We start from the raw sequence: 23,089 nt of genomic DNA on the forward strand, positions 1-23,089 counted from the left end.
TATCCTCCTCTGAGAACACTTGGGAGCCTTTAGGAAATCTAGGCAATGCTAAAAAGGCTATTGCAGATTTCCATAGGCTTTACCCCTCTGCTCCCAGAAGGATTTCAGCCATCACCTTTGATAGGCTTCACTTCCAACCACTCATTAACTATACTATACCACCTAAAAGGGTTCTCTTTGATTGGACATCTGGAAAGAAGAAGGGAAAAGCAGAAGGAGTATCAACATGCTGGGACAGCATGTCTAGAAGGGGGGGTGATGTCAGGGCACCAGCTCATTGCTTGGTCAAGAGACATGACTGAGCCTTTATGACATGGAAGTAGCTGGTATACCTTGGCATGTGCTGGAACCTGCTGGAAGGATTGGATGGTCAGGTGACCTGCTGTGCATGGCTGTGCATGACCTCATATGACCTCATCCTTGGTCATATGACCTGATCACCTGACTAGGCTGAGTAAGCAAGATGTTCTAGCAGGTTCCACCACAGAGGTATAAATATAAGGCCTACTCTGCCTGGGGACTGTCTCTTCAGACTTGGTCTCTTAGGATCATCCACAGGTACCTATACTGTAGATAGGTCTTAGTCATCAGGTCTACTCCACTTCCTTGTTGCCTGCTTAGACTCTTGGCACTCTTAGGTGAGCAGACTTAGTCAGCCTGTGTTGCCCTAACAGGTGAATAGGCAGTGAGAGAATCTGACAGTGAGGATGTTGATATTCAAGTGGTTGAGGAGCATATCTGATTGCCAGCAATTGACCCTGATGATGACCTTAGTCAACAAGCAGTGTCTGTCAATAGCCGGAGAGTAGCGGTGTTTGAAATGGAGGCATGTTATGGTACTCAGCCACCCAAGTGTTGGGTCTAGGTGGGGTCTAGCATGGGTTTGAAGTGCGACGCGGAGCTGTCCTCTTAGGCTCTCCATAGGAATACGAGGACTGAAGTACGATGCACAATCTTATATTTGCCGCTCTGACCATCACCGCATCAGAAGTGGTCAATTAATGCACGTCGAAACCGACACGGAAACCCGGCGCGACTTTCGGAAGTGGAGGACCTTAATTTCGGCCCACAAATCACAGCCACATCCGATCGGAGTGTCTTACCTCCTGGCCTCCATCCTGATTTCATGCCCAGGCCGTTCGGACGCGACTCTGCTCCTGCTCAACGCCAGGCCAGCGTTTTCCTTTAGGACATATATTAGTTGTACACCTTCCTGGGAAAACACATATCGCCTGCTTGCAGGTCGTAGCATGGCACCAGTCGACGACAGCTGCGATGTTTGCCGACAACAACTATTACGACATCTTAGTTCCTCCACCAGCTGATCCGGTCCAGCCCGCAGCGCCGGTGAGATATCGTCTATCTACCGTGAAGTGCGTGTGTTGATTGTTGACCGCTTGGATGCAGTTGAAAGAAGGTCCATACGAGTTCGACGCGAGTGGGCTTCGTATCAAAGGGTTTGCGGAGGCGACGCCACAGGAGATCATGGCCGAGATCCATTCGCAATATGATGGTCTACCGAAGCAGTATGGTGGAGCGCGGTTTGTAGCTGCACGGAGAAAGAGCAAGCAGTTCTTCCAGGTACCCAGTTCTTCTCCGTCTCTACCACAGCCGGTCCCTGAGCGCGTGCAGGCCCATCTTATGTGGTACGGCGTCAAGTTCCCGCCCAACGCTGGGATTCGGGATCTCGAAGTGTACCTTGCACGGGAAATGCTTCGCGAAGCGCCGGTGCCGCAGATATCTACAGAAGTGCGGGCAATAGAGGCCGACATGCAAGAACGATACGAGTCGAGCAGCCCGCCCATGCTGAGGGAAGCGGAACCGTGCCCCGAGCTACCGGAGACGAACACGCTCGATCTTGCCCTTTCCCAGGAAGTATACATCGAGTGCGACGCCAACAGCTTCCTCACTGACCCAGAAGGCTTCCCTGGCTTATACTTCGGTACCGATACCCCCTCGACCCGCGTCGTCGTCCTGCAACGCTTGCCCGACGCGTACCGCCAGTTTGCGGACGAGATGCTGTGCCACAAGCATGGGCTCAAGAGCGTGCATATGCCCCGCCCGGGATGTAGGGCACAGCACTACGACATCGTCCTGTCGCGGGCTGGGAGTGCGTTAGCAGCGAAAGTGTTAGAACTGGGGTCAAGCCAGAGGGGAAGAGGGCGGCATGGGTAGCTACTCCCGGAATGTATCTTGTATCTATATGGCTGTCTTTTGTCCGTTTGAAGTTACTGGTTCTTTACTCCATTATACTAGATTTCCGAGTAATGCACTCCACCTCGGCAGGGAGGTTCGGCCGACGGCCCGCGTGCGGGCCGGGTAACCGGTTCCCTAATAAAGTGAGGGTATCCCTTCATTTTCAGGGTAGAATTCCGGTAATGGACTGGGCGCCAAAGTTGTTGATTGAACAAGGTGATTCTATCACGTGATCTCCTGCTATTCTGTCGGAAGTAAGACTTCCAATCCCTAACTCCGATATACTATTGGCGTTCTTGGCACGTGGGCGCTTCTCATCAGCGACAAACAGCACAAGCGAAGTATATAAGAACACCTTGGTTTCATTCATCTCTACATGTCCAGACTGCTCCCCCTCTCCCCCTTCTCCTCCTGACAACCACCATGGACAACTACACAAACTCAACAACGAACACCACCCTCTCCTCCGACCCTTACCTCGCCTACCTCCCCTCCCTTGCTCGCTCTCTCCCTGTACAGGCAGCAATGTTAGGCTCTATCCTCACTTTCTTCTTCTGCTTGCTCGTCCATTTACTCCTTACGAGTCCCTATCATCGGCCTCTGAGCAAGCTTAACTGGTCCTTACAGGTCCGTCTCCTCCACTAAGTGCAGCACGCTGCTTATGGAATACTAGGTCTCAGCAGTCGTAGCAGCCATGTTATCCGTCTCCGCACGCATAGGCCTCGTCTTCCAACACAGTCATACGCTGGGATCAGAATGGCCCTATATGCTAGACTACGTCGAGGTCGACCTGCCAGCTACGAACTGGGAAGTCGCAGAGAGCGCAGCGTGGTACATGCTCGAGGCTATCGTTGTCGGTCTTGTCCACGTGTGTCCCTTACCCACCATATACACCATTGCGGACAGTATACTCATGAAGCTATGTGGCAGATAACGAACATCCAATTCCTCTCCCTGCTCTTCCCATCCACAGTAGAAGTACGCATGATATGCGGCATGCTCGTCCCCCTCGCCGTCCTCGCCTCCGGGGTGAACTTCGCCTCTCTCTCCTCGGACCAAGGCACGATCGATCTAGGGGACGCGATCCGCAATGTGTGCAACAGCACTCTGATGCTTCTCTTTGCTGCTGCGCTCGCCATCTGGGGCTGGCTCAACCGGCGCAGAGCCTGGCGCACAGACGGGGGCACAGCAGCCTTCGGTGCAGGGGCAATCTCACTCGCCATCATCGGTGCGGGCGTCGGGTTCGCACTGATAAAGATCGACAACGTCCAGTGGCTTACCTGTTTCGGGTGGGCAGTGACCCTCTGGCAGAGTTTCCTAGCTTGGTGGTGGTGGGTCGGCTCAGGGATGGGGATAGGAGAAGTGGAGGAACTTCTGCGGACCCAGTACCCGGGATTCCAGGTTTCTGTAGGCGGGTCGTCGTTAAGCCGCAGCAGCTCGATGCGTTCTCTCCGCCCACGCCCGACAGGGCTGAACTTCCTGCGCAACCGTCTACGGCGACGGGACCCCGACGCGGGCGTATCCCAGGGCACGGACTCGTCCGACCCTCCCGCTCTGGTCAGACCACAAGCACCACCTCAGTTCCTCTCCCACCCGGCGCTCTCATTCCTCGTCCCGCTGTACCAGAGACTACGGGCGGCGCACCTCCGTGCCCGGGTGGTGCAGTTCGAGCAATCTGGGTTCTTGGGGTTGCATGGCGGGTGGTGGACTTGGGGTATGCGAAGGCCTAGGAGGGGGACGGTGTTCACCCCTGGAGGAGGGGAGGGAGGGGAGGGGGAGACAGTAGTGGAGATGTCGGATGTTGGGTGTGTTGGGGAGTCGCGTGAGGAGGTTGGGGAGAGCACGGGGACGGGGACAGATTTGGGAGCAGGGGAGATGGTGAGCGTGGCGAATGAGGAAAGGCGGGAGGGGCAGAGGGAAGGGCGAAAACCGGGAAAGTGGAGGAGGCATGATCGGACTGTGTATTGATTATGGACAGTGGATTGAGGTTGATATTAGATTGATATTGTAATACTGTAATTCATTGTAATCACAAATGTGTGTAATAAAGTACCTGCAAAAGGCTACTCTTTGACTCATTGTGGCCGGCCCTTTACAACTGAAGGGTCCGTGCGACGACGCTCGCGTCAAACGCCAATTACAGTGTACAACCCTTTGCTCTTAATTGCAGGGAAGGTAGGCAGCATCTGTATGCTGTTGGAGCCTTCGTACTGGAGGAGTATTCTTGGTTGACATCCAGGCTCACGCCGGCCGGATTATTGAGATCTACAGAGATTTGAACGCTCTGTAGTTAACAGGGCTGTCTCCACCCAAAATACCTTTGTTGGTGGGTGGTGTAAGGCTCCGCCAAGATGGCCCGGGTGCTGGGTAAGGCGGTCCATATGCCTGAGAACAGATAGGGCGTCCTTTTGTTAATTTAAACAATTACTATACATGGCAATATTAATCCCTTGACGCGACTGACATTGCATTGCATTGCGCTACACTGTACCACATCCTCCCTCTCCCCCCCCAACACACACAATGTCCTTCAACCCCATAATCACCTACACAAAATCCACGTACATCGAGACAGACACAGGCAACAAAGTATCCCGCCGCGCTACCATCTCCGGACCTCAAAACATCGTCCTAGGTGGAAAGAGCATCATCTCCCCACTCGCCGTGTTGCGGGGAGACCTGCGCAAGTCCGGTACCGCTCCCACAGTCGTCATCAGCCTAGGCAGGTACTGTCTCGTCGGGGAGGGAGTGGTCGTCCGGCCTCCGTATAAGACGTACAAGTCCGCGTTCAACTTCTACCCGATGAAGATCGGGGACGGGGTGCATATCGGCGAGGGGAGCGTGGTCGAGGCTGCTCAGATAGGGAACTGGGTCGAGATTGGAAAGAACTGCGTGATTGGAAAGTTTGTCATTATCAAGGATTGTGCGCGCGTAGCGGATGGGACGGTCTTGCCCCCCAATACGGTCGTCCCTGCGCTGTCGCTCTTTGGGGGATCGCCAGGTATGTCCTTACCGTCGCCTGGTCGGGGAGTGTGTGCTGATTGACGTCAAGGTAGGTTTGTGGAAGACCTGCCGGAGACGACGCAGGAGGTGGTAGAGGCTAGGACAAAGGCGTATTATAATCGCTTCCAACCGGCGGAGTGAGCGTGTCATGGGCATAGCGGCAGACGTGGGTAGCGTGTTGTTCTGCTCGTTCTACTCTGATTCTTCTTAGCGAGCTTGCACGCCAGAACCGGTCAGAGAGATGTACAGCTCGGTTCCCTGTTCTATCGCTCTGATAAATTCGGCAGTACTACCATGCAGTATCCCGTGCCCTTTTGGCATCTTTCGCCTCAATCTCTTTGTATTCTACCTGATACCTATCAACCCATACCCAATCCAAGCCTACCCATCCCACTCCCTCAAGCTGTCAACGGCGTCCTAGCCATAAGCGCCAACATATCCCGGCCCAAATTCGCAGCAGCGATCATCGTGACCTCCGCTATGTCTCATCAGCACCCCAACCAGCAGAACAGCAGAGGCAGTGGGAGGGGAGAGGAAGACCCACCTTGGGTATCGTACGCGGGTGCGACTTCGACGATGTCCGCACCGACGATCTTGAGCCCGTCCAGACCTTTGAGGATATGCTTCACCTCGCGTGTCGTGAACCCGCCGATCTCGGGTCTGGAAGCACCGTGAGCCATAAACCAGGATATAAGCAGCGTGTGCAATCATGAGACTCACGTTCCAGTAGCAGGCGCCATACCAGGGTCGATCACGTCGATGTCGAAGGTGACTGTTCTCCCTCAGTACCACGGCACAGCAGAAAACAACCCCCAGCCTGGCGGCCTGGCAGCCGACGTACTGTACACAGGGTTCTCCCCTACAACCTCTCTGATACGCTTGACGATCCCCCTCCATCCTACTTCCTCGATATCGTCCGCATGACTAATGACGAACCCGACCTCGTAGTCGTTCTCGTAGTCCTTCCATGACTGGAGTGCGTTCCTGATGCCGACGTGCTGCTGGTGTATCAGAAATGCTACGGCTGAGGGAGGGAATGGGGGGACACACGATATTGGCGTTGTTGGGCGCTAGGAGGCCTTCTTGTGCCGCGTACCAGAAGTAGGAGCCGTGGTTCACCGGTACCTCCTCCCCAGGGAGCCACGGGCCCGGCTGCCAGTGCTCAGCTCCAGCAAGCTCCAAACCCTCCGAACTTCAGACAAGACTCACGTACGCTCCCGGTCTCCATGTATCTGATTTATACGGCCCATGTTTAGAATCTTCGATCAGTGAGTTACCCACTTCAATCAAGCAATGGCTCACCAATATGGCTATCGAAATGGATCACACTAACGGGTCCGTACACCTTGGCCACTCCTCGCAGGAGGGGAAGGGTGATCGTATGATCTCCCCCGAGAGTGAGGACCCGAGGGTGGAACTTGCCATCTTTGGCGAGGGAGGTGCCGTTGTAGCTGCTGGCAGAGAGGCGGGAGACGAGGTCCGCATTAGCGATCTCCAGCTGCCGGAGAGCGACTTTGTTGTCCATCGGCGTCATCGCTGTCCCATATACGTGTGTGAGCAGCTTGGGCTGGTGACAGGAAAGGAGGACGTACGGACATCCCCGCAGTCGACGACGTATAGATAGTCCGTCACTCGTGTTTTGTAGGGTACGTTAATAGTAGACAGGTGCAGACGCCTCGACCCCTGCCTAATCCCGTTGGGGCCAAACCGTGCTCCAGGGCGATAAGAAGTAGTGGTATCGAACGGTGCCCCTAAGCAGTTCAGCACCAGCATAAGAAGGAAGAGTACGTAGATGTACGTACCGAGGATAGCGACATCGAAGAGCTTGTCTTTGTCCTTCCCGAAACAGCGCTGCGGGTCAGCAGAGGCGAATGTCATGACGTTCCAGCTGTCGTCTGCGAAGACGCTGCCAGACTGAGAACCGACAGTGGGAGCAGAGAATAGGGAGGAGTAGTCCACTGCTACTGGGCCTGGTCCGGGCTGCTCGGGCTGCAAAGGTGCCTGCGCTGCTGCTGCTAGCGTGAGGAGGGCAGCGATAGGGAGGAGGGAGCGGAACGGCATTGTGCAAGTCGTCGTTGTCGTCTATTCTAGAGTGTAGACAAGTAGAACAAGAACAAGCAGTGTGCCAGCGTGTACTTCAGTCTTATGTGTTGCCCAGGATGCCCAGTAAGCCGAACGAAGCAAAGCAGGGAATCGCCATGATAAGGGTGAGAGATGGTGACAGTGAGCATGTGGGCTTCGGGCGCTTCCAGAATTTCATTTCACATCTCCTCGGGCAAACTACTTCAGTTTGAGAGTCGAATTGACTAGGGATGATATCTTGATGAGAGGCAACAATCGAGCTTATTATTCTGCAGTTTTTGGCAAATTACTTCGAACTCGAGATAGGACAGAATTCCACCATGCTCTTCTTTTCCGGTTGAGGTGCAACAGGCACATCTATAACGAACTCCTTGGGTTCACCCTCAGGCTCCAAACCTCTCCGTTTTCGTCTCCAACCCCTCCAGCCTTTCACAGCGCTCAACACGCTGCCTTCCACTAATCGTACGATTCGCACGCCCGCACTTTCTTCTTCCCACACTTGGGTTGTCCATATGCTGAACGACTTGGGAAGGCGAGCTCCGAGGACGATATCTGTTGAAAGGCGGTCACCGATCACGACCAGCCGGGGCGTGGGTACTTTTCGTGGTTGAACAGGTTTGGTATCAGTGCTTACACCCTCTGCGGACGGCGTAGGCGGGCTAACAGGCGGTAAGGGTGGTAGTCCTGAAAAGTAATGAATGATAGACCGCTTGACCCACGGTTTAGGAGCTTCGTGCAGCATCACCGGCACACCGAGGTTGCGTGTCAGCGCTTCCGCCTGTTCTCTGAAGTGTGAGCATGTGCACGCAAAAGAAGGATAAGGCATACCTGGAGGAAGGAAGCATCCTTTGACGTGCCGGCAGAGTTGCTGACTATGAGAACGCGAGATGGGGGAAATGACTCGAGGCAAGATGACCACGCATCCTAAACTACGCCTTAGCGGGCAACTGGGGAAACGGTGCAGTCAACGGACCTTCAAGGACGGCACGAGAACATCTTGTCTTGGTTTCGTCTGTTCTATTTATTAGCACCAATACTTGAGAGCCAGAACATAGACGGACCAAACAGTTATCTCTGTCAATGACAACGCCCTCATACCCCGCCTCTCTCAAATTCGCAAAGTTGATGTTGGCAACAGCTGGAAACAAAAACATCATAAGTACGCTCATGATCGCCTCGCGCTTCCGAAGTGTACACACATTTGACAGCGAGGTTAGGTACTAACACAGAAGGCTTGGTTATGATGCGCAGAGCGGTGAAGACATGGCGGATGATGGGCATGGGTCGAGGAGTAGGACTCCCAGTGGAGATGAGAGGGAACAGGGTAGTCGGAGATTAGATAATTATATCTTTTCTAAAAGCCGATATCCGAATTTCGTACAGGGCTCGCGCCTCCTTTGCCTTCACAAACAACCCAAGAATGTTCACTATCCTCCCTCCGAATGTATCCTCTTCAAATTGGCAACGTGCGGTGGACAAAGACTCGGGGATTAGAGATCAAGATATGGATGGGGGTTATTATGCCCTAGAAGAGGAGGAGATGCTCACATCCCCTGGGGAAGTCATCACTTCCGCAATGGAGTTTATGAGGTGTGTCTCTCTCTTTTTCTTACGATGGTCATGTCAATATGGGATGCAGGGGACATGGTACGTTTGTAGAAGACGGAAGTGTAGTAGCGAGCTTGAGCGGGACGATCGAGAGGGTTAACAAACTGGTCTCGGTGCGGGCGTTACAGACGAGGTATGCGCTTCTCCCAATTCCACATACTTTTCCCTTATAATAAATTCAGGTATCACGGAGAGGTCGGTGATCTGGTTGTGGGGCGAATCACAGAAGTGAGCCGCTGGGTTCACTGCTGGCCCATAGGCACTGATCGCGCATCTCAGGTCCAAGCTGCCAGATGGAAAGTGGACGTCAACAGCCACCAGGATGCAATACTTCGGTTATCATCCGTGAACCTTCCTGGAGGTGTACAAGTACGTAGCATGCCAAATCCATAAACTGACTCTGACCACGGCACAGAGAAGGAAGTTAGAAAGTGACGAGCTAGAGATGCGCAAGTTCTTCGAGGAGGGCGATCTCCTAGTGGCAGAAGTGCAGCCTATGCACGGAGACGGCGTGCTTAGTCTCCACACGCGGTCACTAAAGTACGGCAAAGTACGCTTCATCCATTCTCGCGCAATGCCGAAGTACTCATCTTATTGCAGCTGCGGAACGGCCAGCTGATCAGCGTTTCCCCCGTACTTATCCGTCGCCGGAGCACCCATTTCTGTACCTTGCCCTGCGGGGTAGATCTCATACTGGGCATGAACGGCTATATCTGGATCGCGAAACACGTTGCCGAGAACGAGCGAGAAGGCGAAGAGGGGTTCGACGCCGAAGCAGTGTATTCGAATAAAAATGACGTGGGTTGCTCGGTTCCTGCCGAGGGGAGGAGATGTTGACCGCAGTATTTGTTTTGTAGGATATCGACCTGGAAACCCGGGCTGCCATCTCCCGTGTTAGTAATCTGATCAGCATCTTCGCTCGCCATTCGGTACCGCTCACAGATACGATTCTTGCCAAGGCGTATGATTGGGCCGTGCAGCAGGAGCTGTCTCCAAAAGACTTGCTCAGGACGGAGACTGGGGATAATATGGTGGAGATGGTCACGGCTCTCGCGTGAGTCGGACTGGATGTAGAGGGCTTCTCCGAATGTGGACATCTCTGTGCCTGCAATCTGGTGCCCGGGTTTTACGTCATACTCGGGTTATATTCCCCCGTCTTGATATGTTATCTAGTACGCCCCTCCAATATTGATGTTAGAATATCGTTGCTACTTTAAAAGGAACTCTTCCCAAAGACACAGCCCCTTATTTCTTGGAGTGAAACCGCGCAAGGGTTGCATTGGAAGCTCTAATCCTGGGAGTGGGCATAAACCATACTCTGAGCCATGACTGGATTAATTCGGGCCCACTGTGATGTTTTCTTCTTTTGAGAACGTTCTTCCTCTCAGTCAGCTGCTGGCAGAACGATCTTGCACGATGAGCAGCTGACCAAGCACATAAAAGCTGGAGCAACGTAGTGACCAGCAGCGAGCTCCATCTCTCTTGCTTTGGATACTGGGCACTCGGCAACATGGCTGCTACTATTCTCGAGCTTGCAAAGCTGATCTCAGAATCGACAGTCAAGATCAATGACTTCTGCGTTGCCGCTGGAACTCCGGTTCCGGAGCTCAGCGTTCCGTTCGACTCAGTCTCTGAAGCATGGCGCCAGCAGCCGGGTGTGCAGCTGGCTATCGATACCGCCATTTCTGCTGCCCATCAGCTCATCTCAACTTTGACTCCTGCACCTCTTTCTGTATTGCGCATGGGCGGAGCGGTACTACCTCATGAACAAACTGCGTGACCTTGCTCACATTTGGATAGTATCAATCGGCTGCTACGAGAGTTGCGTTTGAGAGCAATGCTGCTGCCATCATCAAGGAAGGTGGTGAGAAGGTGCGTCTAGTCATTTTTTTCTATAGAATCCATGTAGATGATTTGCTCCAGGGAATGCACGTAAACGACATCGCTATCAAGGCAAAAGTAGACACCAAGAAACTCGTTCGGGTACTCCGCTACCTCGCGTCCATGCATGTCTTCCGTGAGGTTGAACCCGATGTCTTTGTGAACAATCGAATTTCGTCCTGCTTCGACATCGGCAAGCCGTTCGCGGAGATCGCGTCCAAGTGCAGCTCTTCTCCCCTCACACCGAGCACATGCTGATATCATTGTAGCCCCATAGACAAGTACGAAGGCACGCCTGGAATCACGGCTCTGTTCGGACACATGTAAGTTCTCGTCCTACGTACTGGTATGGTGGTACCATATGTCGCAGGCTCGACGAATACAACAAAAGCGCTATGTACGCCTGGGAGGCACTCTCCGATCCAGCGACCTCGTACTCTGAAGAACCCGAAGACGCAGCACTGAGCCGTGCTTTTGGAAAACGTGAGGCGTTCTGGGAATGGATCGAGGAACCGGAACAAGACCATCGGTTAGCCCGGTTCGGCGTTGCGATGCGCGCATGGCAGAATACGTTGCCACCTGAGGCGATGCTTCACGGTACGTTCTGTCCTCTTCATGTTCGTCTCATGTTTGTGAAAGACGTTTCCCCAGGTTTCGACTGGAGGTTGCTAACAGAAAATGATTTGATCGTCGACGTTGCCGGCGGGATTGGCAACGCTGTTCTCCCGATTGCGAAGATTAACCCGGCTGTCAAGATTCTCATCCAAGATCGCCCCGCAGTTATAGAGGATGGCATCAAGTACTGGAAGGAGCAATTCCCTGAGGCCGTCGAGTCCGGCAGGGTGACGTTGCAATGTAAGCACGTCCACACTTGGTTGTGACACGGACTAAAGTATAGCAGCGCGCGACCTCTTCGCCGCCCAACCAGTCAAAACCGCGTCTGTCTTCCTCCTCCGGCGTATACTCCACGACTGGTCGGACAAGTACGCCCGCAAGATCCTGACTACCCTGCGGGAAGCCGCTGCTCCGAGCACAAAGTTGCTTATAATCGACCACATCCTGCATCACGTATGTGCAGATCCGACTCTGAGTGGGCCCGAGCCTGTACCTGGATGGAAGGCGGCGAGGAGGGAGGATGCGCCGCCGCCTTTGCTGCCCAATTGGGGTATTTGTGGGATTGGACAGTATGGGTCTGACCTTCATGTATGTGCCATGTGCAGTTCGTGCCAGTAGGAGATGCTTAACAATTTCGCAGATGATGATCATCCACAATTCACAGGAGCGGACGCTCACCCACCTGAGCCAGCTATTCGAAAGCACCGGCTGGAGAATGGCACGAGTCTACCCAGACCCGACTAACATCATGTCCCAGGTGGAGGCCGTTCCCATCTGAGCCAGCTGCTCTGGCCAGCATGGGGGAACGAGCAAGTGTGAAACGAGTGATGCGCTACTACGGGATACAATCCGTACGACTAGGATGAGATAGTTAATTGATGGATGATATATAACTTTGCTTCAGTTTTCTTGCTTCAAATGATCACCCTTGCCTGACTCATTGCGCACTGGCGGCAGCAGCCTTTTCCCTCCCGTGCACATCATCAATAATGTGCTCTTCAGGCTCTTCCTCATCCACAAGTGTCTCGTTCTCCAACTCAGAATCGGACGTGGCATCATCATCCTCCAGTGTCTTCCCCGTAGCCACCTCCAGCTGGGCAGCCATAAGTGCACGGAACCGTGAATTCTCGCGTGACGCCTGTGCGGAATCAGCATTCCCGCCTGATAGAGCACTCAAAAAGCCTACAAGTTCCCTATACGTCCCGCTCTCACTGATCTTTCCATCCTCTAGCACCACCAGCCTCTCAGCAGTAGTGATGGTCGACAACCGATGGGCAACGACGATCGAGCTCGTATTCTTGCTCGAGATGATCCGTTGGATAGCATCGTTCACTCTGTACTCCGAGACTGCGTCAAGGGCGGCCGTCGCTTCGTCTAGACAGAGGATGGCGGGCTTGCGCAAGAGAGCGCGAGCGATAGCGATTCGCTGACGCTGGCCGCCAGAGAGGCTGTTCTTCCCAACTATACCACCGTTAGCACAATCCACCCTCGCAACGCAGAAAAAGACAAACCAGTGGTATCGAAACCCTTCGGGAACGCCTCTACGAAATCACAGTTGGCCTGCTTGGCCGCAGCCTCAATGTCCTCTCGCGTCGCCTCCTCATCACCGTAGGCGATGTTGCTCGCGATCGTACCCGAGAAGAGAACAGGTTCTTGGGGTACGTATCCTATCGTAGCGCGCCAGGACTCTGGCGTGTAGGTGCGGATGTCGACGCCGTTGAAGGTGATCCGGCCTGAGGTGGGGTCGTAGTACCTCAGGAGCAAGGCCTGAACCGAAGACTTTCCACTGCCAGATTTCCCGCTGATTTCAGCCAGAGACAGATTCAGTACATATTTGAATGGGCGGAGAGGGGACGTACACAAGGGCCACGCTCTCTCCCGTTCGGAGCTCCATATTGAACCCCTTTAACACAGGCACGTCCGGTCTTGCAGGGTATACGAACCCAACGTCCTCGAAACGTATCACACCCCTCAACGCGGGGTGGAAAGGCTCGCCCACGTGAGGATGGACCGCAGGGACCCGGTCAATGAGAGAAAAGACGCGCTCGCCTGCGCCGACGCCACGCATTAGAGAGCTGAAGAAGCCACTGGAGGGCTGTCAGGGGTAGGTAGAGGACCCGAGAGGAAGGACATACGATAAGTTGCTCAGCGCTCCCCCGACATAGGCTGTGTACAGCAGCAAACTCGTCAGTTCTCCTACGCTGATCTCTCCGCGCGCGACAAGGCTTCCTCCATACCCAAGCAGAGTGAGGATGGTCACATTGCCCGAAAAACCTGTGCCGCCGAAGAATAGACCCGAGGCGAGCGCTTCACGCCGAGCGAGGTCGAATACTGCCTGAACTTTGCGCGAGAAGCTGAGCTCTTCCATCGGGTACGCGTTGTGTGCCTGGACGGTACGAATTGCTGATAGTGTCTCCTCTGCTACCTGTACCGCGCACAAAGACATCAACACATTGCTTTCCTCAATTTTGCAGAAGAGAACGTACACGCGACATGTCCCCTAGAGCTTCTTGCGTCTGGTTCGATAACTTTTTCAAATACCTGCCATAGAACACCGCCCCGATCGAGATGGGCGGGACGACAGCGAGCATGACAAGTGTGAGCTTGGAGGAGAGGTATAACATGAGTCCCACTGCGTCTGAGGTCAGCGCTGCCCAAGAAGGACAGACAGTGACTTACAGCCCACGGAAGCGGTGACGATCGCGCGAAGTCCGTCGCTCAGGTTTCCCGTTACGCTACCCACTTTTCAGCACCTTCTCTCATCCAAAGAAGTAGAAGACTGACGACTCGCCAACAATATACGTATCCGCATTAAGGCGGCTGACGATATCCCCAGTTCCTCCTCCCTGTCGCTCAACAAAGTCGACTTCCTGGCGCAAGGCGGAAGCGTACGCCCGATTGCGGATGCGAGCGACGATCCTCTGCCCGGCAGTGCGCATGAGGATCACTCGGCCAGTATTTGCACAGGCTCCGATGGCGAAGAGGCTGAAGAGAAGGAGGGAGGCGGAGGTGAAGGAGAGACCTAGGAAAGTGCTCTACATAGCGGAGTGTTAGCGAAGCCACTTGACTGTTAGACAGGAGAGCGCACATTCGCAGGATTGGAAAAGAAGTCGATCTAGGTTTCAACATATGGCTTCAGTTTATGCAATTACTATTGAAGAATAACGCACCAGTTTCCCAATAGTAAACGGAATGCTCATCGTCACGCTACTACTGACCAACAAGAGACCGACAGCGAACGTGAGCGGCCTTCGCTCTGGGAGAGCGAGTGCGAACAGTTTGCGAAGATTGGAGGCGGAGGATGGGGAGGGTTGGAGGAACTCGGGGAGGAGGCGGGTGAGCAACGAGCGCTTTACTGGGGTCGGGGGTGTAGGGGACGGCGAGGGGGGAGTAGGTGGTACATGAGGTTGTGCAGCAGTAGTGTGTGCGGACGGTGTTGATGTATTTGTACTCTGGAAGCGTCTTGATATACTGAAATAAGAGTGATGGTCATAGGAGAGCGAGCGCAAAATAAAGGTGCTATGAGAACGGTGACCAAGATGAGATGCGCATATTGGCTTTGAGCGGAGGGCGGCGGTGAACAGGCTCATCGGCCACGTTCACCTCTGTTGCCAATTGAGTTGAGCAGACCGTTGTTGACAGTGATAATCACGACTAGCCGTAGCAAAAGGTAGATATATGCGCTCAATGTCGACCAGGACAGCAGGGACAACGACAAGCAGCGAAGTGGACGTCGTCACTAACTGTATGCGCAATGCCGTTCATTGCCCCAAAGACGTCGCGTTTCCTCGGCCCATCGATCACATCACGTCGAGGCCCGATCATTTTTTACTTCCGCTCCCAGGAGTAGAAAAACCCTGCTCCTCCTCCTCTTCCGACTCTCTTCGTGCGGCGACACGGCCATTCTCTTCCCCATGTTGCTCATGCCCTGCCCTACTCCTTTAGAGTAATCAACGCGGGCGTTCGAGTGTCAGGTCGTGCCCTGAGCAGAAGGACGTCTTAGCACCCATATGTCGGTCTCGTGCATGCGAAACCGACGGGTCGGGGGTTCGAACATCTCTTTTTTTCACTCACTTTTTTGTGCTCGGCGTGGGTAGAGGTATGGACGGTGGGCTGGACAGAGCGGAGGTCTGGTATCGGAGCTAGTACACAAGCGAGTACCCTGATAAAACGTACTTCGTATAATTGATGATTCACAAATTTTCTTTTCCTCGTCTGCTCGCCTGCATGTCATGAGCTCGTCATCACAACCTCTGCGCTCCCTGAATACCCCCAAACCTCATCGCATAATGCACCCCCTCTCCCCCGCCTGCTATCATGACTATCAGGTTCGGTCCTGGTCGGGAATAACGACTTGTTCTGCGTTGCGCCTTGGAGGGGGGAAGCGGCCGATGGGTTGGCCGTACGATCGGAGCAGCGTGTACGTCAGGGATAATCCTTTGGACTTATTCTCCGCCGTTGCTCCCTGGTGGGGGGGAGCGGAAGATGGGTTCGACGCTGCCTCCGTATGATCGGAACTTAGGGATAATCCTTTGGACTTGTTCTCCGCCGTTGCTCCCTGGAGGGGGGATGCGGACCTCGGGCTGGACGCTGCCTCCGTACGATATGTGCACAGGGTGCAGGTCAGGCCTGATCTTTCGCACTTGTTCTCCGCCATTGCACCCCGGGGGGGGAATTGGGATTATGGGCTCGTCCCGGATACCACGCTGCACAGGCCCCAGCACAGAGGACACGGGGACGGGGATTGGATGGACTTTGGCTGGTCCCACCCCTCGAAAGGGTTGGAAGGGCGGGTCGATTGGGTCGACTTTGACGGGCCCTACGCCTTGGAAGGGTTCGAATTAGGGATAGATTGGCTCATGGATTGGCTCGATTTGGACTGGTCCCACCCCTCCGAAGCGTTGAAAGGGCGGGTCGATTGCCTCGACTTTGACGGGCCCTACGCCTTGGAAGGGTTCGAATCGGGGATCGATTGGGTCGATTTGGACTGGTCCCACCCCTCCGAAGCGGTGGAGGGGCAAGTCGATTGGGACGACTTTGGCAGGTCCTACGGTCTGGAAAGGAACGAAAGACTGCTCCTTCCCAGAGAAGGACTGTGCACCGTTGTCGTTGTCGTACGGGTCAGTAGACGGTGTCATCCTTTGCTGGTGCAGTTAAGAACGTCTGACGGGTCGAACAGGCACCTATTTGCCTCTGCCCAGTCGAGGAGCTATATGCCTTCCGCGCCAACGTGGTAATGGTTTGCGGCGTGCCAGCTGGCCCTTCTGTCATAAGAGACCACGGTGTTTCGATATCGCCGTACGGGGTGAAGGCGTTGTGCCCTCCGAACGCCTCTGTGTTCAGCTACTGACAGTTCTAGCCCATGGCAGTGTCATACCGGCAGAATCGTAATCATTCAATAACTCATACTCATAATTGATCAAATTCACATTTTGCCTTCTATATCATGTCTGCAATCCTCAAGCATCCCCCATGACAACCCCCTCCTCAACCCTCACGCTCTGCAAGATCCTCAGCGCCTCATGCGCAGCTTTCACACCACTCGCCATCATAGCACCGAAAGTAGGTCCCATGCGGTTTGACCCGTCATGTTCCGAGAGCTCCATACCTGTCATGATCAGTCCGGGCTGGACCTCGCGCGTCCCACTACACACGTCAGCTGTGCCTATGCGAAAGAGCCAGTAACGTACTTGACAATCACAGGCTCGGCGCGCATCATATCCAAGCAGCGCATATCTCCCAGCTTCTCGATCATCCCGTTGCTCACCAGCCTCTTAGCGCAGAACGCGCCCATAGGTCCATCGTGTCCCGTCGCGCTGATGATCACAGGAGCAGTGATCGTGTTCGGGTCCATGCAGCTCTGGCTATCATGGTGCAGGCTAACGAGCGTCCAGTTGGTCACCACGCCTCCGACGCGCTGCCGGCCCGTATGGTCGGGGCGGACGATGAGGTCCTCTACGGCGGTGGCGTTGAACAGGCGCACGTTGGCGAAAGCGAGCACCTTGCTGAGCAGCGTGCTCGTGAACTGCGCCGCGTGGCGTACGACGACGAAACCGCCTTCATCCTCGAAGGGTACACCGATCTCTTGCAGGAACTCGTGCGCCGGCTTGCGCACAACCATCGCGCTCATCAGCTGCCCCCCCAGCCACGCCCCACCCCCCGGGGCAACATTCGCCTCAACGATGGTGATCTTCTTCTCGGGCGCATTCTTAGCGAGGTAGTATGCGCAAGACAGGCCCGCACTGCCAGCACCGACGATGACGACGTCGGAGATGGCGCGGTCGTACATGTCGGCGAAGTACCGCTTGGTCATCGCACGCGAGACTTGGGCTTCGCTGATAGGCGCGAAACGGTAGTTGCCGGTGTAGTCGACATGCCCTTCGTCTGTTGTAGCCTGGTCCACGCGCTGGACAGACCCGGGCACGAAGGGTTTGAGCCCTGGAGAGACAAGATCCTTAGGCGTGTGTGTCCCGAAGAACGAGACAGAGCCGCTTCCATTGTCGTTGATCGCGACCGGGGGAGTCATCTTGTGCTAGCGAAGGCGATGGAGGTCGAACGGGATGGACGGGTCACACAGACGCTTATCTGCACGTTCATACCCTGGTAGAAGGTCTATATACCCCCTGGTGCTCCAAAGCGGCAATACGTTCCGGCACGCGAACCGTCAGCTGGAGTAAATGAAGAACGCGGGATGCCCTTTTCCGTCGGCAAGACGTCACTGGATTGGACAACGGCATCACGAGGCATTGGGGAAACGTCTTCTTGAGATTGTCTGGCTTGAACCGCCTCGCGTTGGGGAGTTCGATCGGCAAGACTCGCTCCACCGAAAGAAGCTCTGTTAGCTACAAGCACCAGCAAAAGCCTCTCCTAACCCGACCAATAGCACAATCGCGAACTTGCTCCAGCCATACTAGTGAGAAGACGAAGACGATAGGATCCGTATATCGTCTAAGCAAGCCCATGAATCGAAGTTATCCAGAATAAGCTTGCCCAGCGCTGACTTGCCAAACTGAGATAGGACTCCGGCTGCCCAACCCGCCGGCATGACCGAATGATCCCCAAAAAGTATATCAAGAGGATGAATCAGCGTCGGCGAGTGCCTGGAGCAGGCGGGTCGGCGATGCCAGACTGATGCAGATGCGATAGAAGCAGAAAAGCGGAATGTTTCACCCACGAGGGATGCTGACCTCCGACGATCGGTTGTCGGTCTGGCCACAAGATGCAGAAGACAACCTGTAGGAGGGGAGAGAAAAGCTAACAAGTTGGAAACAAGTTGGAAGTGGAACATGAACCAGCAACGCTTGAAGGTTAAATCCCTTCGGCTCCGCTGTCCCAGGGCAGCGTGGCTGACAAGGGGAATAGTTGGCTTAGTAAGGCCCTATCCCATGTCCTTCTTCACGTGCGCAATTCAGTTGCTTGAGTTGCAGAAGTCCTCCCGATTTCCCGCTTTTGGAGACGAGCGGTACAGATGATGAGTAGTGAGTATATGTTATTTAATGAGGCAATTTCGTGTTTGTTCTGTGGGAAGGGGAGGGTTGCTTATGTGATCAAGGTTCGGTAACTTCCTCGGCATGAGTATCACGTGATGAGCCTCGTCATAAGCGGCGCCGTAACATCAAACAAATGATCAATGATGATGTGTTCACCTCCCTGAACATTCCTCTTGCCTCCTGGTTCTTGCAAGGGAGATGCTGCACCGCATACATCCATCACCTCTTCCATCCGAACAACCACCACAACTTCAATGACCACTCTCAACACCACCGTCGCTCTCCGTATTGGACCGCTCCTACTTGATACCCTCTTCAAACATTACTTGGAGCGAAAGACTGTCACCAAGGACTCGAAGGCACGCGAAGAGCTCTTGTACGATGCAGCGTTCACCACTTTCAGGGCGTTTATGGAGGCTGCAACCAAGTGAGCCCTGTCATATTGATTAGCGAGAAATGTACATAATTGCTGACTAAATTTAGGCATTCAGTCGAGGAACTCCAGCAGTTCTCTAACGTCCGCTTCCCTGCTCCTCCATGGGTACATCTCGTGCGCCTCCGTATCCCCCTCTCGTCATGCAACCAAGCCGCCCAGTATCTTATCACCGCCTTTGGGGGAGAGGAGAAGATGCGCACCTTTGTTGGTGGGGTGAAATGGTGGCAAGCACGCGGGCTGGAGGGGATAGATGCCCAGTGGGTGTGTAGTAAGAAAGACCTGGAGAGGGAAGAGAAAGCGCTCAGAGAGAGAAAGAGGGAGGCGACACTTGGTATCAGAAGTCCAACGCTGGGGCCAAATGGTGCGAGCGGGACTGGGGTCGGACAAAAAGACGCCGAGAAGACCGGGAGTGGAAGTGGGACCTTGCCAGGTGAGACGGGTGAGGAGGCGGTCTACTCCAGTGGGATGGATAGTATGCGCTGTCTGCTTTATCTGCATGGTGGAGGATACTATTTTGTAAGTCTCCCACTTGCGTAGTAAAGATAGTTGCTGATTATCATGGTAGGGATCGGTCGACCAGGAGAGATATACCATGCAGCGTTATGCACGGAAGATGAAAGGTCGCTGCTTCGCGGTGGACTACCGGTTAGCGCCCCAATATCCCTTCCCCTGTGCATTACAAGACTGCATCGCTGCCTGTACGTCGTCTATTTCCCTCCTTTCTTCCCATCTAACACGTTCCAGATCTATACCTCATCCGTCCTCCACCTGGTGCATCGCACGCCCCTATCCCCCCAAATCGTATAATCATGGGTGGCGATTCGGCCGGCGGAGGTCTAGTCCTTGGCCTCCTCCAAATCTTGCGGGACACCGGCCTCCCCCTCCCAGGCGGGGCAGTGCTCATCTCCCCCTGGTGCGACCTTACCCACTCCTTCCCCAGCGTCTTCCAGAATACGGCGACGGACATCGTACCCAGCTACGGGCTGAGCATTCACAAGCCCAGCACGCTCTGGCCTCCTCCGCCAGAAGATCTTTCGTCCAGCGTGCGGACCCGAATCAGGGAGCGGATACTCGAGATCGTCCGTCCTCCCCGTTCTGCGAGCCCGGACCACACCCATTTCACTCAAAATGAGGAAGGCGTCGTCCCGCCACATCGAACGCGCCGGCATTCCCATAGCTCGCAAAAGAGCGCACACTCCCATATTTCCCGCAAGTCACAGGAAACCCTCACGGTGAGGGGGGACACACGCCTGCCCCCGCACTATCACGAAGACCCCGAAGCTGGGAGCGCGCTTCACCCACACGACCCGCTCCCTGCCCATATTCCTACTCCAGGACCAGAAGAACCGGCAGGCAAGCCCCTCTCCTCGTGGGACCCTACCCAGCCAGGCCCGATCACCCTCACCGTCGATGGCAGGGAAGCGACGATCCGCAGCCAGGTGCAGCTGTATTGTACGAACCATCAGCTGACGCATCCGCTTGTGTCGCCTTGTCTTGGGTATTTGGGAGGGCTGTGCCCGTTGTTGGTTATTGCGAGCGATAAGGAAGTGCTGAGGGATGAGATCATCTACATGTGGGTATCGAGTTCCTCTGTCTTCATTACCGTTCTGTTCTTTTTCCGCTGTCGGGCAATTCAGCTGATACAAGAGCAGCGCACACAAAGCCGCGCGACCTGATCAATACCCTCTCAAAGACCAGACACGCAAGCTGTATCCCCACCTTGAGGGGATCGAAAAACGCTACGGGCCCACGCCTGTACATCTCCAGGTGTACGACGAGACGAGCCACGTCTTACCCCTCATCTCGTTCTCCACGCCAGCGAAGTACTGCTATCGTGCGGTACGTACTCGCCAGAGATCTTCAGGGCCATGCTGATGAGAGCCACAGATCGCCGCTTTCTGCGTCCATGTCACCCCCGGAGGAGTGCCATCCCCCACGAGCCCCTTCCCAGAACCCAGCGAACTGAACAGCGCCACCTACCCACCACGGTCTGCAACGCTTGACGGCCTTCCGGAGAAGCAGAAGAAGCGCGCAGATATGCATATTGATGTTGATGGACTGCCCTGGATCCTGCCTGAGTCGCCCCTCGCTAGCACCCCTGAGGAGGAAGAGGAAACATGGCTCGCCGAGAGGAGCGGGGAGAAGGACAAAGAGGAGAAGGACGATACATGGCTGCTTGTCAACTCCCCTGATGCGGAGACGAGGAAGGAGACAGAACTCCTGCTACAGTCACCTGAGACAGAGGCGGGGTCATCCAGGGATACTACTATGGGCTTGCCGCATCCTCTCAGCCCTTTGGAGATGAAACCCGGCAATTTGACCGATATCACCTCCGGTAAGGACAGTGAAGCGTCTGCTGATCCACCGACCGAAGATCGACCAGAAGCTGATCTGTCGGAAGTTTCAAACTCTCAATCGATCCCATCAGCATCGACTGACCCTCCGGCAATCGAAATGCCTGCCCCTGACGATCCGCTGCCTCCTGTACTCCCAGCCTCTACCAGTGCTCCTGAGCATCGCAAGACCCATTTCCCGAAGTTAATGCTGCACGATTCGTCCAAAGCTAGAGAAAGCGGGCGAGCCTTCACGTTCCCTGCCCATTTGCTGCGTTCTATGTCCTCTGCCCCCGACAAACATAAGACACAGTCTGATTTGAAGCATGAAGACGGACATACGGATGGAAGAGCGCACCTGGTGATGAAACATGAGTCAAAACAAGCCAGCGAAGATGTAGCCGGGCCGAGATTCGGTGCGGTTCCTGATGATTCGCTGGGGAGGAAGGCCGGAGATGCATCAGTGTATCAAATGGTGAGCCAGTCATTTCCGGGGAGAGGTCGAAGTCTAATGGTCTCCCAGAAGGACCTTATTGTCGACAACATGATCCGAGAACGTGTATCTCGCACCGGTACCATCCGCCCCCTGGAACCTCCTTCGGAACTTCCGGCGTGCGAAATTGCTCTCGCTGATATCGGCGTCATCAAAGAGAACGCAGCAAAGCGTTATCTACACGGTCAAGCGTTATGGGACAAGAAGTTTGCCTCTACCGTTCGCTCGGTAGAGAAGAACAGAATCAAGCATCTGAAACGAGCAGGAAAGGATGCGGATCGCCGAGCATCTTTGTACGTTACGGGTAAGGTAAATCATCGGACGCTGAACGACGAAGACCCGACTTGGGGCTGGGGCTGGGCGGTCGATGGAGAGGACCCTCCACCGAGTAGCATCGTCGCACGCCGGGATACGCATGAGGCCAGACACCTGGCTCGTATCGCTGATAAGTCGTGGCAGGAAGACGCTGAAGACGATAAGTGGGCTGGGAACAGACTCTGGACGCAACTCGCGGATTGGCTCACTGGACCAGGCGACACGGACAACGATAACCCGTTTGCAGAGGCCAACAGCAATAAAGCACTGGACAGCTTGCGCAAGCGAGAGACCCTCCCGTCGAGCACCGGACAGGAACAACAACCCAATGGTCAGCCCACAGTGATTTTTCCCGACAAAACAGGTTCTGCTGCGCCTGGGCATTCTGTACCTGATGGTGTTTCCCCCAAGTCGCACACGCACAAGTCTACGCTCAATCCGTTTTCGAAGTTTCATGGTTCAGATACTCAGCCCGCCAATTCCCAGGAGCGAAAACCTACTCTCAATATATTCCGTCATCTCCAAAGAAAGGGACAAGCGGTCGATGATCAAGTTCCCAACTAACCAATTCTTGACTTCGTACACTGTGCTCCTTTCTGCTGTAGCCTTAGACGTTTGTATTCACCTCGAATCTCAG

General features: G+C 54.6%; 9 protein-coding genes across 9 annotated transcripts; 5 read left to right on the forward strand and 4 right to left on the reverse strand.

The window, feature by feature from the left end:
* The first annotated feature begins 1,117 nt into the window (after positions 1-1,117).
* Positions 1,118-2,195, forward strand: DACRYDRAFT_25337 (uncharacterized protein). Its single transcript, XM_040774121.1, has 3 exons — positions 1,118-1,347; positions 1,408-1,581; positions 1,633-2,195. Exons 1-3 carry the CDS (start codon positions 1,276-1,278, stop codon positions 2,173-2,175), a joined length of 789 nt encoding a protein of 262 aa, XP_040623765.1. The 5' UTR covers positions 1,118-1,275; the 3' UTR covers positions 2,176-2,195.
* Positions 2,196-2,721: 526 nt separating this feature from the next.
* Positions 2,722-3,291, forward strand: DACRYDRAFT_59714 (uncharacterized protein; the record flags this gene model as incomplete). The annotated part of the gene is made up of 3 exons (XM_040775581.1): positions 2,722-2,823; positions 2,870-3,064; positions 3,127-3,291. Coding segments are annotated over 3 exons (462 nt in total), but the record flags the coding sequence as incomplete, so codon positions are not given.
* Positions 3,292-4,881: 1,590 nt separating this feature from the next.
* Positions 4,882-7,164, reverse strand: DACRYDRAFT_72592 (Arginase/deacetylase). The gene is made up of 10 exons (XM_040775972.1): positions 7,002-7,164; positions 6,792-6,950; positions 6,502-6,735; positions 6,250-6,365; positions 6,041-6,197; positions 5,920-5,971; positions 5,744-5,859; positions 5,411-5,677; positions 5,249-5,365; positions 4,882-5,197 (listed from the first exon to the last, which is right to left on the reverse strand). The coding sequence occupies exons 1-8, from the start codon at positions 7,075-7,077 to the stop codon at positions 5,598-5,600; spliced, it is 990 nt and encodes a 329-aa protein (XP_040623767.1). The 5' UTR covers positions 7,078-7,164; the 3' UTR covers positions 4,882-5,197; positions 5,249-5,365; positions 5,411-5,597.
* A 362-nt stretch (positions 7,165-7,526) lies between these two features.
* Positions 7,527-8,571, reverse strand: DACRYDRAFT_25339 (uncharacterized protein). The gene is made up of 6 exons (XM_040774122.1): positions 8,481-8,571; positions 8,343-8,419; positions 8,255-8,293; positions 8,110-8,205; positions 7,989-8,059; positions 7,527-7,940 (listed from the first exon to the last, which is right to left on the reverse strand). Exons 1-6 carry the CDS (start codon positions 8,560-8,562, stop codon positions 7,568-7,570), a joined length of 738 nt encoding a protein of 245 aa, XP_040623768.1. The 5' UTR covers positions 8,563-8,571; the 3' UTR covers positions 7,527-7,567.
* Positions 8,572-8,821: 250 nt separating this feature from the next.
* Positions 8,822-9,947, forward strand: DACRYDRAFT_59925 (exosome complex exonuclease rrp4; the record flags this gene model as incomplete). Its single annotated transcript, XM_040775594.1, has 7 exons — positions 8,822-8,871; positions 8,921-9,022; positions 9,072-9,117; positions 9,169-9,258; positions 9,305-9,439; positions 9,490-9,687; positions 9,747-9,947. The coding sequence occupies 7 exons, from the start codon at positions 8,822-8,824 to the stop codon at positions 9,945-9,947; spliced, it is 822 nt and encodes a 273-aa protein (XP_040623769.1).
* Positions 9,948-10,399: 452 nt separating this feature from the next.
* On the forward strand, positions 10,400-12,163 carry DACRYDRAFT_59750 (O-methyltransferase; the record flags this gene model as incomplete). The annotated part of the gene is made up of 8 exons (XM_040775584.1): positions 10,400-10,642; positions 10,690-10,761; positions 10,813-10,991; positions 11,040-11,093; positions 11,141-11,367; positions 11,422-11,625; positions 11,672-11,973; positions 12,026-12,163. The coding sequence occupies 8 exons, from the start codon at positions 10,400-10,402 to the stop codon at positions 12,161-12,163; spliced, it is 1,419 nt and encodes a 472-aa protein (XP_040623770.1).
* Positions 12,164-12,282: 119 nt separating this feature from the next.
* Positions 12,283-14,745, reverse strand: DACRYDRAFT_25341 (P-loop containing nucleoside triphosphate hydrolase protein). The gene is made up of 10 exons (XM_040774123.1): positions 14,556-14,745; positions 14,474-14,500; positions 14,170-14,420; positions 14,065-14,120; positions 13,872-14,017; positions 13,521-13,810; positions 13,245-13,472; positions 12,897-13,186; positions 12,572-12,846; positions 12,283-12,523 (listed from the first exon to the last, which is right to left on the reverse strand). The coding sequence occupies exons 1-10, from the start codon at positions 14,583-14,585 to the stop codon at positions 12,323-12,325; spliced, it is 1,794 nt and encodes a 597-aa protein (XP_040623771.1). The 5' UTR covers positions 14,586-14,745; the 3' UTR covers positions 12,283-12,322.
* Positions 14,746-16,844: 2,099 nt separating this feature from the next.
* Positions 16,845-17,911, reverse strand: DACRYDRAFT_97347 (thiazole biosynthetic enzyme; the record flags this gene model as incomplete). Its single annotated transcript, XM_040777444.1, has 3 exons — positions 16,845-17,031; positions 17,076-17,779; positions 17,810-17,911. 3 exons carry the CDS (start codon positions 17,909-17,911, stop codon positions 16,845-16,847), a joined length of 993 nt encoding a protein of 330 aa, XP_040623772.1.
* Positions 17,912-19,129: 1,218 nt separating this feature from the next.
* On the forward strand, positions 19,130-23,016 carry DACRYDRAFT_112216 (alpha/beta-hydrolase; the record flags this gene model as incomplete). The annotated part of the gene is made up of 7 exons (XM_040769372.1): positions 19,130-19,302; positions 19,359-19,827; positions 19,877-20,009; positions 20,056-20,884; positions 20,964-21,150; positions 21,199-22,119; positions 22,168-23,016. The coding sequence occupies 7 exons, from the start codon at positions 19,130-19,132 to the stop codon at positions 23,014-23,016; spliced, it is 3,561 nt and encodes a 1,186-aa protein (XP_040623773.1).
* Between the last annotated feature and the right edge of the window lie 73 nt (positions 23,017-23,089).

This window comes from Dacryopinax primogenitus (genome assembly GCF_000292625.1).
Source record: "Dacryopinax primogenitus strain DJM-731 SS1 chromosome Unknown DACRYscaffold_25, whole genome shotgun sequence".
NCBI lineage: Eukaryota > Fungi > Basidiomycota > Dacrymycetes > Dacrymycetales > Dacrymycetaceae > Dacryopinax > Dacryopinax primogenitus.